This window comes from Micromys minutus (genome assembly GCF_963924665.1).
Source record: "Micromys minutus genome assembly, chromosome: 4".
NCBI lineage: Eukaryota > Metazoa > Chordata > Mammalia > Rodentia > Muridae > Micromys > Micromys minutus.
In genome coordinates this window covers 42,144,467-42,160,138 of record NC_137973.1, presented here as the reverse complement: position 1 = coordinate 42,160,138, position 15,672 = coordinate 42,144,467, and the positions used below count along the sequence as shown (strand labels likewise).

Here is a 15,672-nt window from a genome sequence, read left to right as displayed (position 1 = left end):
CTTTGACTTGTAAACTCATTTTAGTCTCCTCTTCTGTCATTTGTTTTTCATTATATCTGATAAGTGTCTGTAAACAAGGTGATGTCATCCTCAGGTCACTTAACCACAAGCCTCTAGGTTATGAAAGAGTCTCTTCCCTGCAAAGAAGACAGTAGACAGGTGAGAGTGTTCTTGGTAGGATGTCGTCCTTGTGAAGGTTATACTACATACAGGACAATAACCTGAAAGGTCATGTGAGCCACCCTGTCATATACAAACCCATGTCAGAATCCTGGGCCAGGTCCAGCATCTAGGGATGTGGACAGCTGAGGGTCTAGCTTTGGGCTCCTTGTGTCCTGTGCAAATTGTTACAGGATCCCATGTGCACAGCATCCCGTTGTCCCTTTAAAGCAAGCCTCTTGGAATACATGCTCCCCCCCATGGCACACCCCAGCTGGGGGCTCCTTGTTCCCTTGCACTCTCCTGGTTCTGTCAGCTGACTTTTGTCCACAGCTGTGGCTTCCCTCAGACGTCCAGTCCCTCTGTGGTTGGTTCTTGACTTTAGATTCATAAACACGACCCAAGTATCAATTAGTTTTTAATAACTGATAACAGAAGGAGTGGGTTCCCACATCTAAAGGAAAATAAGGAGACCTTTTTATCTCTGTCCCGGGGCGGTGTCCATGTTACCAACTGTTTCTGTAACTTGAGGCTGTGTGCACAAAAATCTGGTGGCTGTGAGACCGGCAGAGCCCTTTCTCTGCTGATAGGTGCTACATTAAAGTCTCAGGTCGGGGGCTCGCCTTTTTGTCTTTAAGCTGAGAGTTGAGCCTCCCCAGTGACAGATTCCCACAGTCTGGGTGTGAAAACTGAGCTCTGCAAAGGAAACGAAGGCGGGAGAACACCCACCCGTGTTCTTTCGCTGTCTGGCCAGTCTCCAGGGAAAGTGCTAGCTGGTCTCGGGGAGCATCCAGCAGGCGGCGATGGCGGCTGTCGCTAAAAGGGTTTCGGACAGCAAGAGAACAGATTCTGCTTTCAGGGTGTGCAGAAAGTAAGAGGATAACCCCACCTCTCCTGGATAGGGTGTGGCCTTCTATCTTCCGCTTTAGGGTCTGTAGCTCCGGTTACAGACCGGGGAAGGGGAGTGCCTAAATGGGATTGGCGCAGGGATGGGAGGGACCTGTTGTTTTGTCCAGCCCACGTTTCTTTGGTAGTCTGTATAAACTCATAACTCCAAACGCACAAGTCAATCCTGCTGAAGCCAGTTTGAGAAGACCACAGCATCAGCACCACCATGCCTATGATACTGGGATACTGGAACGTCCGCGGAGTGAGAGAGGGGTCCACTTGGAGGGTGGGACTGTGGTGTGAAGCAGAAAGTTCTTAACAGCAGGGGCCTTTCGAATAGCCAGTACTCCTCAGACTTCACTAGAATCTTCTGCCTGTAGCTCTCAGAGTTCAGGAGCTTACACACTCGGATGTCTCTGTGTGTGTGTGTGTGTGTGTGTGGTATGCACATGCACGTGCAGGGTGGCTGCATTTGTCGAGTGTGGGAGGTCTAATCGGGTTTAGATGAAGTTATACAATAAAATCCCCACAATTCCTGACCTCTGTCTCTGGTCCTCTCTCCCAGCTGACACATCCGATCCGCCTGCTCCTGGAATACACAGATTCAAGCTATGAGGAGAAGAGATACACCATGGGGGATGGTAAGGACACCTTTCCTGGGCAGACACCTGCTTTCCTCTTGCCTGTCAAACCATGCCTAGACTTCATTATTTAGCCCTGCTGGTCTCCCTCTAGCTGAAGCTAGACACTACTGCTTCCAGAAACTTCTTTGAGAGTACAGTTTTGATTTTTCAGTATAGAACACTGAGAACGGGATTTCTGGTTTGTTTGTATTTATAATTAGACAAGCTTCATTATTAAGGTCTTATTGGGTCCAGGTTCCCTTTATTACCAGTTGTTATTCAGACCCTTCCACACCTTGGAAAGTGACTCGCTGTATTAGGTTGCAGATCCCCTGAGTTAGGGGTTCTTGCTACTGGTCAAATATGTATAGTAGGGTGGGATACTGGGGTGATTTCTTTTCACATCCTCTTGTCCACCACAGCTCCCGACTTTGACAGAAGCCAGTGGCTGAATGAGAAGTTCAAGCTGGGCCTGGACTTTCCCAATGTAGGTGCAGGGAAGGGGAGGCTTGGGGAAGACATGGAGTTCTCACCTCATCTTGTCTGGCTGAGGTGTGGGGTCATGTCTCTGCTCACCAGCTCCATCCCTGCTGACTGCACAGTGTGTCTGTGACGGGCTGTGTCCCAGCTCTCCATCCAGTGTGCACTGTGCTCATGGACGGCTTCCCATGGCAGGCACACTGAGTGCCAGGCCCCATTCATCCAGGGATGGGATGTTAGAACCTCATATCCCATCTGATTATCTCTGTTTGTCTGTCCAGCTGCCCTACTTAATTGACGGGTCACAGAAGATTACCCAGAGCAACGCCATCATGCGCTACCTTGCCCGAAAGCACCACCTGTGTGAGTGGGGCTGGCTGCAGGGCGGGGTGTGGTGGATAATCTCCTCGGCTTGGCTGGGTTGGGATCTGAAGGTGCTGTGTGTGCTGCAGGTGGAGAGACGGAGGAGGAGAGGATCCGAGCAGACATTGTGGAGAACCAGGTCATGGACACGCGCATGCAGCTCATCATGCTCTGTTACAACCCTGACTATGTGAGTGGCCAGTGGGTGGAGCAGACAGAGTTCGCAGCAGGAGTTAAAGTCTAAAGTCTTGCATTCAGTTCCGTAGCATCCTCCTTCAGTGATGACCCGAGTTACTGATTCTCTAGGCTTTCTGATCTTACTAGCAAAAGGGCCCTTATCACCCAGGCGATGTATCACATCAACACAGTGAAACTGTCCCAGCTAGTCTTAGGATATGTGAGATTCTGCTGGTGTTTAAGTTTTTCAGTATAGCTGTAAATCTCTACTAAATCGGTCCTTTGACCTCTTCCAATGTGCCGTCTTACCCAGTGTTCATACCAAAAGTCTCCAGGATGAAATTAGACGATGTGGAGTTGTTTTATTGGTTAAAAGTGCTTGCTACATAGTATGAAAGCTTCAGTATGAATCCTTAGCACCCTATAAAAACACCCTGGTGTGGCAGCCTGCTTTTATAAATCAGTGATCTGGGGAGAGAAACAGGAGGGTTTCTTGGGTTTTTCTGACCAACGAGGCCAGTTGGTCTTTGAGCTCTAAATAAGGTAGACAGTGATTGAGAAAGACACTTGGCATCAACATTGGACCCCTATGCACCAAGAGGCACAAGCATACTCTCTACATGATGAAAATAAGTTATGTCTACACACTGGTCTCACTCATCTATCCAGTTCTTTCCTCATAGATCTGTCTGGGTATCAATAGAAAATCAGGACATCCTCCTAGAAGGCGGCTCAGGTTCAGCTGGACCTTTGACCCCTTTTCCTTTCAATATTAGTCACTGATCAAAACTGATGTACAACCTTCAAATATCTGATCTATTCTCATGCAAATATTTGATCTGATCTCAATCCAACATGGCTGTCTTCTCCTGGTGTCTTTGTGTCCTTTGTTTCTGTGGCTCTGTAGATCTCTGAGGCCAAAACATGCCAGTTACTCAGGAGGTACAGGGTGTAACTCATAGCACCTGGTTGGACTTCAGTGGTGACAGATTTCAGGGACAGTGTGAAATTTCTGCCTCCGATATGAATTCTGTCGCCAGTAAAACAGTGATGTGTAAAATGAAATCCTAGACACAGACCTGGCCCATTCTTGGAAAGGTGGCTATTTCATTGCAAAACTCTCTGCGGGGGAGCCTGAATCTAAAGGTGGTGACTGCTGTTCTCTGCCTCAGGAGAAGCAGAAGCCAGAGTTCTTGAAGACCATCCCTGAGAAAATGAAGCTCTACTCAGAGTTCCTGGGCAAGCGGTCATGGTTTGCAGGGGACAAGGTAAAGGGAGAGGTGGGGAGGAGGGGTGGCTATTTTTCCCTGGTGTCAAATTCTAGAGCACTCACTCTTGGCTTCCTGCAGGTTACCTATGTGGATTTCCTTGCTTATGACATTCTTGACCAGTACCGTATTTTTGAGCCCAAGTGCCTGGACGCCTTCCCAAACCTGAAGGACTTCCTGGCCCGCTTTGAGGTGATGCCCTGATCCTGCCTCCTCATGGGTTTTCTTCTTTCTCAGATCCATGACTAAGACAATAACCAGAATTTTCTGTGCTTTCTGTAAAGAACTGTATTGGGTAATATTTATCCCTCCAAATTTCCTAAAGACTGATGTGCTTCTGAGTTGGACAGGTAAGGAGCCCGATACTATGGAAGGTGCTCACGTGTTCAGGATCTCTGCACCTGTGGCTGCACTGGGTTCTGGGGCAGCGTTGTGTCTGCCTCTTATTTGGGTCAAAAGAAAAGTCTTCAGGCCCTTGCACAACCTCATTTTCCTATTTAGGATCCCTGCAAGGCAAAGCATGTCGATAGTATGTGTTTCGTGGCATCAGGAGAGTGATACAGGCAGGACTAATGTGACAAACCCAGATGGAAGGCAGTGCAGACATGATCTGCAGAGCGCTGAGAGCCCAGGGTTGAGGTGATATCTCACTGAGTAGACTTGTGAGTCTGTGTTTGGGGACATTTAGCCTGAGTATTTGCTGGTGTGGGTGTGTGTTGGTGTGTTGTTTCCTCCGTTATGTTCTCCTCTTTCAAGTCACAGGACCTGTCTGTGAAATGGGGTCAGAAATTTTTTCTTCACTATTATTGTCTGGCATTCTCCTCTATATGAGATTCATGTTGGGCCCCAAGGGGCAATAAAAATGGGACTTTTGTTGGGACTGAGTCAACAGGGAGCTGTGGAAAGCCAGACTGTGAGATGCTTTTGATATTCCCCAGGGCTGCCCCTCCATCAGACTTGGGTCTTTCAGATATCTAGAAATTAGACGCATTGATCAAAGGGGGTTTCAACCTACAGTCTGTTGACTTTGCCCATTCTTCATCAAGGGTTACATTTTCTTTGCAACTTGTCTTTGTCTGTTTCTGTGTCATCTTCCTTCCTCCCCCCTTTTCCTCCCCCCTTTCTCCAGAGCTGAGGGCTAAATCCACGGCCTTGTGCTTACTAGACAAGCACTCACCCACTGAAACCTTCGGCTTTTCTCAGCTTGTTCTAATCAACTCTGGCTCTGGTTCAGGTTGGGTATCCTGGGAAACTGTGTAAGAGTTGGCACCACTCTGGGGTGGCTGGAGAGAGAAACAGCAGCGCCTTAGCTTAGCTTGTGTGTGTTTGTTTGTGGTGGATCACTGTGTACCCTCTGGAATTGTCTGTGTATTCTCCAGCATGGTGTATGGCTTATAATACATCATGCAGTCACATGGAACGGTCCCTGTATTAGGGCTGGAGATGAGGACAGCCAGGGTGCAGTGAGACTGTACTGAGCAGCAGATAGAGAGTTAACTCCTCTCTCAGGAAGTTGAGTAGAATTCTGTTCAGTTTTTCTTCCTGGCCTGTTCGCTTGTTCCCTTTCTTGCATGATTTGCTGAGTCACTGGGCGCTTGGCTGTCTTCCTAAGCACACACAGTCAAGTTTTGGCTTCTTTGTCCTGTTAGATCCCTCCCCGTGTGTAAATACAGGCTAGAAAGAGCTTCCCCTTGTACAGGACCATAACCACACAGAGAGACAGTTACAGGGTCTCCTTGGGAGTGTTGAAGAGGAGTAGGGAAGCAGTGGTGTGTGTGGGTTGGGTGGGTGGGCATGTGTGGGTGTGTAGAGGGTATGGGTGTGTTGGGGGGAGTTGGGGTGTGTGGGGTGTGTAGAGGGTATGGGTGTGTTGGGGGGGTTGGGGTGTGTGGGGTGTGTAGAGGGTATGGGTGTGTTGGGGGGGTTGGGGTGTATGGGTGTGTGGAGGGTGTGGGTATATGTGTGTGTATGTGGGGGGTGTGTGAGCAAGCGTGCACAGAAGGCTGCTCCTCAGCAGGATGAATCCAGCCCTGTTTCAGAAGCTGTGTGAGTCTGGAAGTTCCCCAGCCTCTCTGAACTAAAGGTTTCTCCCTGATAACTGATCTTGCAAGACTAATGGGTTGACTTTCTGAACCTATATTGTAATTTTTAGTGAGTATAAAACAACCTATGCAGGATCCGGTCTCCCCTTTGGTATGGGGAGTGAAAATTTTCTCTTGCCTGGGCTGGGAGCTGAGCATGATGCTCTGTGCCCCAGCATGAGTCCAGGTCAAAGGCTGTTCTTGATGTGGGGCTGCTTCTCTGAGTGGGCTCCAGACCTGAACTCCTGCTGTGTCCTTCCCAATTTGCAGGGCCTGAAGAAGATCTCTGCCTATATGAAGAGTAACCGCTGCATCTTAACACCTATATTTTCAAAGATGGCCCACTGGAGTAACAAGTAGACCCTTGCTAAACTGGCAATCACAGGGAAAACCTGTTCATACTGCAGATCCTATAGGCCCTGAGGACAGCACCTAGCCTTCTGTACTGTGGCTCCTGGTTCTCTCTCCTTCCCACTCCCTTCTCCAGCTTTGTGAGCCCCATCTCCTCACTCTCACCCTAGTCAAGCCCACACAGTCTTCATTCTCCCCACTTTCTTTCATTATGGTCCTTTTCTTTATTGGCCCTTAATCCAACCTCAGTGCTTTTCTGAGAATTGATGTCTGTCCTGAACTCAGGCTCCCTAGAATTACCCTGAAGATCAACACTGTCTCAAGTGGCAGCCTGTTCCTGGTAGAGGAGCTGCCCCAGACCTGTCTCATCTACAATAAAGTAAAACACACTTGCTGTGTGTTGTGTTTTTTCTTTTGCTCTTTAGCCAAGCATCACAGCTGCTTCCAAAGAGTCTGAGCTCTGAGCCTGTAGTACTGGGCTCTGGGATGTTTAGTGGAGCCAGAAGAGCTTTGACATATCTTGGTTCTAATCTGAGATCCTCCCAGCAGGGATAAAGCTCCTTAAAGCAATGTGTCTTTGACCCAGCCTGCAGATCAGTCAACAATAGACCTGAGAGAGGTGGTGAGGAGAAAGGAACAGGAGAGGAGAAGGAATGGGACAATACAGGATATTCTGATCAAGTCTGACTTTTATGGCAGGGGTTACAGGTTATATACTGGAGGGAAAACAGGGCAACAAGAAGTCTGACATAGATATTGCCACAGTAATTGACCATAGGCAGAAAGTACCTAAAGGAAACAGCTCTAAATACAGTAAATGAAAACTTGTGCAAGAAGAGAAACTAAAGTGAGAACTTATACAAGTTCTCACCTGCACAAGTGATAACTTATACAAGAAGAGAAACTAAAGCAGGCTTTGTTAGTAGCTTTAAAAATGACAGATGAAGTTAAAATGACAACGGCAATGCCAAAGTGATAGTCCTGTGGTGAGAGCTCCCTACAGGTCCTCCTTCTTTATTTTTTCAAATGCTGCATCCAGAAACTGTGTGGACTGTGCCTGTCTTAGGCTGGGGAACAGCCATCCTTCTTACCCGTCATTAGGTCATCATCTGGCAGCTCTCTCTCCAGGCATCCTGTCTTAGATTGATAGGATAGTTACTGTCTCTGGCTAATCAGCCCTGATACAGGGAAAGAGTCTTAGGTTGATAGTTACTGTCTCTGACTAAACAGCCCTGATACAGGAAAAGAACGAACGTTAATCATGCATTTTTAGCAGAGTGCTCATTGGTCTCCATTTCCTTCAGGGTCAGGAAGATAGCTTTTTTTAAACAAAAGCCATTAATCTAGCAAAGATAAAAGGCCCTAGTGGTAGTAAGATTAGTAGTGCCAGCAAGGGTCCAAGGAAAGGGAGGAGGTAGGGGAGGATCCCATTCTATCCAATCCAAAAAGGGTTTCCCCACAATTTCTTTCTTCTTCTCTCTAGGCTCTCATGAAGTTCTCTTATTCTCCTGTGCAGAATGTCAGACTTGTTGGTGTAGAAACAGTGCACTTCTTGTAGATCAAGGCATATCCCTCTCTTCTGCAGTCAAGTCAAAACCCCTTCAGTTTTGTAGGACAACAGCTACCAGGGAGTCTTATTTCCTCCTGTAAATCTTTAATAGAGAGTGAGAGAGAATGCAAATCCTCCTCCATTTGTTGTGACAACTGGGTGTACTTATGCAGGGCAACACTAAGTCAGATGGTTCCAGTAGCCACCCCGGCAGTTACTTCCAGTTCTACCAGGAGTGGGATGAATTGCACAACTCTCTTGGGGTATCCTGCAGTATGATCAAAAGTAGGTATATGTACAGAATCATCTCCTTTGATTATGTTAAAATTTGGAAGAAAATTAGCCAGGTCATAACTCCCAGTCTAATTCTTTGGTAAAAAGGAGTAAGCCATATTGTCTCTACAAACATGGTGAAGTTAATTGAGCAAAGCTGAGAGGTGACATTAACAATCTTATTGCATCTGCATTATTTAAGATCCCAAATGTAGAATCATCTATAACCCAAGGCTCTCTGTTAAACTTGACTATAAGATGATGGTGTAAAGAGGGGAATTTATCATCAATGATTGGATTAATCTTTTGCTTTGCCAGCTCTTTTATGACCTCATCCTGTGGGCCTCCATCAGATATGTGTAGAGGAGGTGTCCTGGGCCAGCAAACTGGTTTTCCCACAATGCCAAATCATCCTGACTGCTGGAATTTGGATGTGTAATCAGGGTATTTCACAACAGCCATATTTGAGGTTTAGTCACCCCCAAAGGTAGGTTTTTTGGAAGTTAACAGCATAGCAGTGAAGTAGGTCTTATTATCTTTTCTGAGGCATTTCTGTAGCTGTGTATAGCAGGAAGAATGCACTGAATTTTGAAAGGTGTCACAGGGGCAGGACCCTGGTCTTCCATTAACATTGGGTATAACTTTGGGATAATTTATGCACTGCCAGCGATTATGTTTACCAAAGGTGTTGGCGGCTGCAAGTAGATAAGCCTGGTAGGTGCCACAATGGGTCTCATGTAAGCGGTAACAAATCCACCCTTGGATTCACAAGGTTTGCCCTGGAGGCACATCAATACTTGCTGAGCCTCTTTGGGGTCAACAAATCCAGTGTCTCCACATTTCCATATGAGATTCCACATCAATGCAAGAAGGACCCAAGTCCCCCCTTTCTGCTTCATTTCTGAAAGACAGAAAAAGTAAAACCATACCTCAAGGATCCACATGTTCCCTGGATACAGATAAATTCTTATCTACCTGTTTAACCACTTTCTTAGGCAACCATTGGGTCACTTTCATTGTTTTAGGAAATATACTCACTGCACCTCTTCTCCAGCTCAACACTGGATCTGGTCCATGCCAACTGTTATCCAATGGATCTTTCAATAAAACAGTTGCAAAATCTTTTTGTGTTTGAGGATACCAGAATCAATCTGCTGCTGATCATGAATCATTATCCAAATTTTAAAAGTTAATATAAGTAGAATATGTAAAAGATAATTTTTAGGTGAGCCTTTGGAGGGGTACCATTCCCCCTCTTTTATTTTTTCAAATGTATTTTTAATGGATGAATGGGCACACACAGCAATACCCTGGCCTTGAAGATTATAGGGTATGCTGGTAATGTGCTTGATGGGGAGTTGTTTGCAAAATGAGGAAAAATTTTGTTCCATTATACCCTGGCCCATTATCAGTTTTTACTGGGTCAGGTAGGCCAAGGACTGAAATGGCTTGTAGGATATGGGCAATAACATGCTTGTTGTTTGCAGAAAGGTGAAGATAAATCCACTAAAGGTATCCACAACATCATGAACATATTTCAGATTACCAAACTCAGCCATATGGGTGATGTCCATCTGCCATAGGGCACTGGGGACCAATCCTCAGCATTAACGCCCAAATGAGGAATAGGTTTGCAGGACTGACATTGTTTCACAATTTGTTCTCTGCTCATTTTAAACATAAGCCTGAGGGTATTAGCATTAAGGTGATGAAGACTGTGAGTCTTTTGAGCTGCCTCGACCCCAGTATCAGTGAGTACAGAAGGAAGAGCAACCTTAGTAGCAGCATTTGCTTGGCGATTTCTCATAACCAAGGGGCCTGGGAGGTCAGTGTGGGCTCTCAAGTGCCAAATAAAAAATGCCCCAGTTTGATCCCAGATCAAAATCTCCAGTTGTTTAAACAAAGCGGTGGCTTATGAGTAAGAATCAATTTTGTGTTGCAGTTTCCAAAAGTGGAAAGGAGCAGCCAATATAAGAGCTAACAGTATACAAATTTAAAGGATCATGTGGGAAGGCAGAGAAGGAGGCAATGACCACCTGGAGCTCCACAAGTTGTGCGGAAGTGGCGGTGGTCTGAAAACTAACGGTTTGTCGGTCAACAAGCTGCAGGTCCATTAGAGGAACCATCAGTAAACAACATTTTAGCATTGGCTAGAGGGCTAAGAGAGGTGCGCTCAGGAAAAACAAATTGATGGAGCTTAAGGAACTGTATAAGTTTATCAGGTGGATAATGATTATTAATAGATCCTTCAAAGGCAGCGCAGGCTATGGGCCAACGATCAGTGGTCTGAAAGAGCCAGGAAACCTGATCTTTAGTATAGGGTTGAATAATAAGATCAGGCTCCTTACCAAAGTACTGTCCCCTTGTTCTCTTCCTGCCAAAATCAGATTTGCTACGGCTTGATGATGTGGGTATATATCCTTAGGTGGAGAAGAAGCTAAATGCAGCCACAAAATGGGAGAAGTCTGCCAAATCAAGGCAGTGGGAGAGAAAATCATATTTGAAATAATAAAAGTGAGGGGTAATTTATAATCTGTGGTAGAAATGAACTGATCTTTAATGTCTTCCTCCACCCTATGAAGCACCTGTTTGACTTCTGGAGTGAGAATTATTGAATCGAGGATTAGCATCACCATGGAGGATAGAAAATAAAAGTTTTGCATCTCCCGTAGTTAATTTGAGATAAGGTCTAAGCCAATTAATATTTTCTAATAACTTTTAAAAATCATTAAACATTTTTAAAGAAGTAGAAAGGGTGGTCTTTTAGAAGACATGCTGTCCCTCAGAAGTTGGGATCCTAAATAACTATAGGGATCTTTTAACTGAACCTTCTCAAGGGCTATTGTTCATGGTTCTGGCTCTGGCCGATGCTAGATGGCTAAGAGGCCAGGAAGACGGCCAGGCATCTTTTCTAAGGATCGTTACATCTGCCCCAGTATCAACAAGCCCTTGAAACTCCTTACCATCTAACCACAAAGTTATCATAGGTTTCTGGTCGGTGATGTTTTGAACTCAATATGTGTCTGAGGAACCAAACCTTGGTTCCCTCTTTTTCTGTTAGAAATATTAGTTCCTACTTCTGAAAGGGGTAGGGGGACCAACTGTGCTATTTTTTGCTCCTGGGTAATAGTGATAATTGTGTGGGGGAAGGAAGCCATAGTTTTAATCTCATCAGTGAAATAATTATTTATAACCCCTGGGTAAATATTTAATCCCCTGGGTAAATATTTAATCCCTGGGTAACTATTTCGCCCCAATAGAAGACCAAAGACATTAGGGGTTAGAGGCCCATGAACACTGGTGGGAAGGGCTTGTACTCCCATCTGGGGGTTAATACTGTGTAGGTAGAGACACAGAGATCCAATCCTGTGCTTCTGGGGGTAACTTGTCCGACCTGCCACCAATAAGGGGCCTGGGGCTGGCCCATAATCCCATTTCCTGACACTTGTCTGAGGAGATCACCCAGAGTGTCAGTCTTTGACCCACATTCATTAGCCCAGTGCTGTCCCCTTTACATTTAGGACAAGTGTGGGGTGCTTGGTCTTTCTGATGGTCATTTGAATTATGTTTAATGCTTGTAAGGGATGGAGTGAAGTTCCCCTTTACAGGGAGTTTCCTCCAAGCCCTCGTGGCTGCATTCTGAATCTGGACAAAAAGTCTTGCATCAAATTGCATCTGCGTGTCTGCAGTGGCATAATTCCCTTCTCCAGTGAGCACATCCAAGGTCCATCATTATTGGCTTTGGCATTTCTACGGACAACACCATTGCATATCTGTACTTTCTCTGACTTCTAAAGCAGGTAGTCACCCCCTGTTAAAGTAGTCCTCACCAATGTCTGCCAATTCCCCAAAGTAAGCCAGTCTTCAGCTACAGATTCTAATATGGCCACAGTGCAAGGTGCCATGGCTCCATACTGGGCAATGGCTGTTTTTAATTCCTTCACAATTTAAAAATTGAACATAATGTGATGTTGCCAAAGTACTCCCTAGGGATCAGTGGTTTCCATAACTGGAAAAGCTTCAGCATTATCTGTATCTATTAAAACAGTATCTTATGGGAGCACTCTCTTGACCTTTCCTTTTGTGAATGGAGGGAGATTACTGGCTGGCTAAGGTAAACTCTCCCTTTCCCCAGTTCAAAGTTTGTTAAGTTGCTCTATGAGCTCCTGATCTTTTTCCTCTAATTTTATCTGTTCTCTTAATTGTTTAATCTTATCTATCACATCTCTTTTTGGGTCTATTACTGGTATTGCTAAAAGCAGCATAGTCAGTTGAATGCTGTAGGGGGAGGCTTGTTCTTTAATGGTAGGCAAATCAGGGTTATAATAAGGGGCATCAGCATCTTCTAGATTCTCTATGTCTGAGTCAGAAAGTTTATCCTCTGAGTCAGAGGCAGCCATGGTCTTCAGTTTAGGATAAAGGGGCTTCTTTTTAACTGGTTTAGTTTGTTCCTTAAGGGCAGTTTCATCTTTCGGGAGATCATAGGCATTTTTTGGTGGTCTTACTGTCATTATAACTCTCCGTTGAGAGAGGGTCAAATTCCTTCTTTATACATTTCAAATGTAAATACAGAGAGTACCTAATTAAAAAAAAATAGCAGTGGCTGGCATCGATGTGAGAAGAGTCCTTTGGTCCAGGGAGGGCATGTTTTCCCCAGGTAGGGGAATGCTAAGGCAATGGGGTGGAGAGGGTGATTAGGAGTAAGTGCACCTTCATGTAAACAAGTGTAGGGAGAGGAGGGATAGGAGTGGGGTAGGGAAAGGGATAACATTTCAAATGTAAATACAGAGAGTATTTAAGTTAAAAAAATCCTTTTTTATTGTCTCAATACCTGCCTTAGGTGTGGCATCTACCTTTTTTATTTCTTTGAGCCTGGAGGCTCCTGTCTCTGGATCCGAATGTTTGTCCTTATTTTTCTCAAGAATTACTTCTTCTGTTGAGACGATGGCTACTATTGCAGTAGGACAAACATGAATGACCTCGTGGATTAAATTCAATAAGAAAAGGCACTGACAGGAACTTTTTCTGGACCAAAAAGAGTCATAACAATCTCTCAAAGGAGCTCCTACTCTTTTCCATCTTGTATCATTAATAGTGCCTTCCTTTGGGAACCATGGACATAATTCAGATAGAAATTGAAAGGAGGTACCTAAATCTTTTTTTCTTAATCCTCGTCCCTCGTGTCTTTAAGGCATCTTTAATTCCTGTAAGAAATTTCTCATGCTGACTTAGTTCCTGTCCCATTGTAAAGACTCTGTACCTTTTGGATCCTGTGCCAAAGGTGGGTTCCCAACGGCTGTCTGTAGTGCTAGAACGATGCTCATCGATTGGCTGGCCAGCAATTCTTGTCTTCAGTACCACTGAAGTTCATCAGATTTCTCCTTCACTGCTTTTCCCTCATTCTTAAGCCCCACATTGGGCACCACATAACCTGGCCTCCAGGTTAGTCAACGTTAGACCTGGGAGAGATGAGTGAGGAGAAAGGAATAAGAGAGGAGAAGGAATGGGACAATACAAGATATTCTGATCAAGTCCAACTTTTATGGAAGGGGTTACAGGTTATATACTGGAGAGAAAACAGGGCAACAAGAAGACTGACATAGATATTGCCATGGTAACTGGTCATAGACGGAAAGTGCCTAAAGAAAACAGCTTTAGACACAGTAAACGGAAACTTGTGCAAGAAGAGAAACTAAAGAAGAAAAACTTTGCATAAGTTCTCACCTGCACAAGCAAGAACTTGCCTAAGTGAGAACTCACCTACAAAAGTGAGAACTTTCAAGAAGAGAAACTAAAGTAGGCTTTGTTAGTAGCTCCAGAAATGGCAGATGAAGTTAAAATGGCAATGGTGATGTCGAAGCAATAGTTCTTCGGTGAGGGCTCCTCACATTCCTTAACTTGTGGATCATGATCCCTTTGGGGAGGTCACATTTCAGATATCATTCAGATATCATGCATATTATGATTGATAACAGTAGCAAAATTGCATTTGTGAAGTAACAAAGAAATAATTTTATGTTGGGGCTCACCACAATATGAGAAACTGTATTAAAGGAGCACAGCATGAAGAAGGTCGAGAAACACTGGGTTAGAGGATAAAATGTGCTTGGCTGGAATCTCATTCACTGTGCATTCTGGGAATCTCATTCACTATGGCATGCTGGGAATCTTATTCATTGTGGCATTCTGGGAATCTCATTCACTGTGCATTCTGGGAATCTCATTCACTGTGGCATTCTGGGAATCTTATTCATTGTGGCATTCTGGGAATCTCATTCACTGTGACATTCTGAGAATCTCATTCACTGTGGCATTCTGGGAATCTTATTCGCTGTGGCATGCTGGGACTTTGAACTGTGAAGAGCTGTGGTCTCAATGAGTGGTGAAGCTGGTGGGAGTGCACAGGAGGTGCCCTGGTTGGTCTCTCCACCTTGCACATGCCACAGTTGTGTCAGTTTAGGTCTCTAGGCTATTGTTTTTACTGAGTCTCCTTTGGCTTGGAGCTCTGCTGGCATGAAGATCTTTATTCTTGGTTAATTCTTTTCTCTCTAGGGAAAGTGAATTGAATATACCTTCACTCTCAGATATTTTTTGTCTCCTCTAATGTTCATGCATCCCTCTTTCAGGGGAGCTGTTTAATATGGTGAAATTCATTCTGTTCTTGGAGAACTGATTATAGATGAGTCTGCTTTAATCAGCTCCAGTTTGGGGGCTGAAGAGATGGCTCAGAGGTTAGGAGTACTGGCTGTTCTTCTAGAAGACCAGAGTTTAGTTCCAGTATCCACATGGTTGCTAACAGTGCTTTCTGCCTCAAGTTAGGGGTCCTGCCTCTCTCCTCTGGCCTCTGTGTGTACTGTATGCATCTGATTCATAGACATACAGGGAAAATATCCATATGCAGAAAATAATAAAAAAATTAAAAATCACACACACACAAAGTTAAAAAAAAAGAGGCAGATGATGAGTGAATTCTTTCTGCAGTGCCCAGATGTCTATTGTCTCCTGGCCTGGTCATCCACTATTCTCTCTGTCATGATCTGGGACTGTCGCAGTGTTTCCTATAGAGTCAGGTCTGGACTGAATACATCAGTGGCTTTCTGGTTTTTTCTCTTGCAATGGACAGGTCATGGGATGACAAACTACATGACAAACAGCACATGCATATTCACATAATCCCCCAATAAATTGCCTCTATATTATAGACTATTTTCTATTAATGTGTCTCTTGGAGAATCCTCACCAGTACACGTAGCAAAAACTGACCAATGGGTAAGTTCGTTCAGACACTCATTGCATAATTCTAGAGGAAGTGCATTAAAAACAATTTTTTTTCTACTTGAACTATCTGGAAGAATTGCCTTAAAATACAGCTTCAAGGAGATGTCCAGGAAAGAAACCTTGTATAGGTAAGATATTTTTTTCGTCCTAAAAAATCTCAGTGTGTTATGGGTCTCTGTCTG

The 15,672-nt window shown here is 44.7% G+C and overlaps 1 protein-coding gene across 1 annotated transcript; it reads left to right on the top strand.

Moving 5' to 3' along the window:
- Positions 1–1,160: 1,160 nt before the first annotated feature.
- LOC308420468 (glutathione S-transferase Mu 1) lies at positions 1,161–6,784 on the top strand. The gene is made up of 8 exons (XM_080916498.1): positions 1,161–1,309; positions 1,613–1,688; positions 2,093–2,157; positions 2,432–2,513; positions 2,603–2,703; positions 3,863–3,958; positions 4,040–4,150; positions 6,310–6,784. Exons 1-8 carry the CDS (start codon positions 1,274–1,276, stop codon positions 6,397–6,399), a joined length of 657 nt encoding a protein of 218 aa, XP_080772624.1. The 5' UTR covers positions 1,161–1,273; the 3' UTR covers positions 6,400–6,784.
- Positions 6,785–15,672: the final 8,888 nt, after the last annotated feature.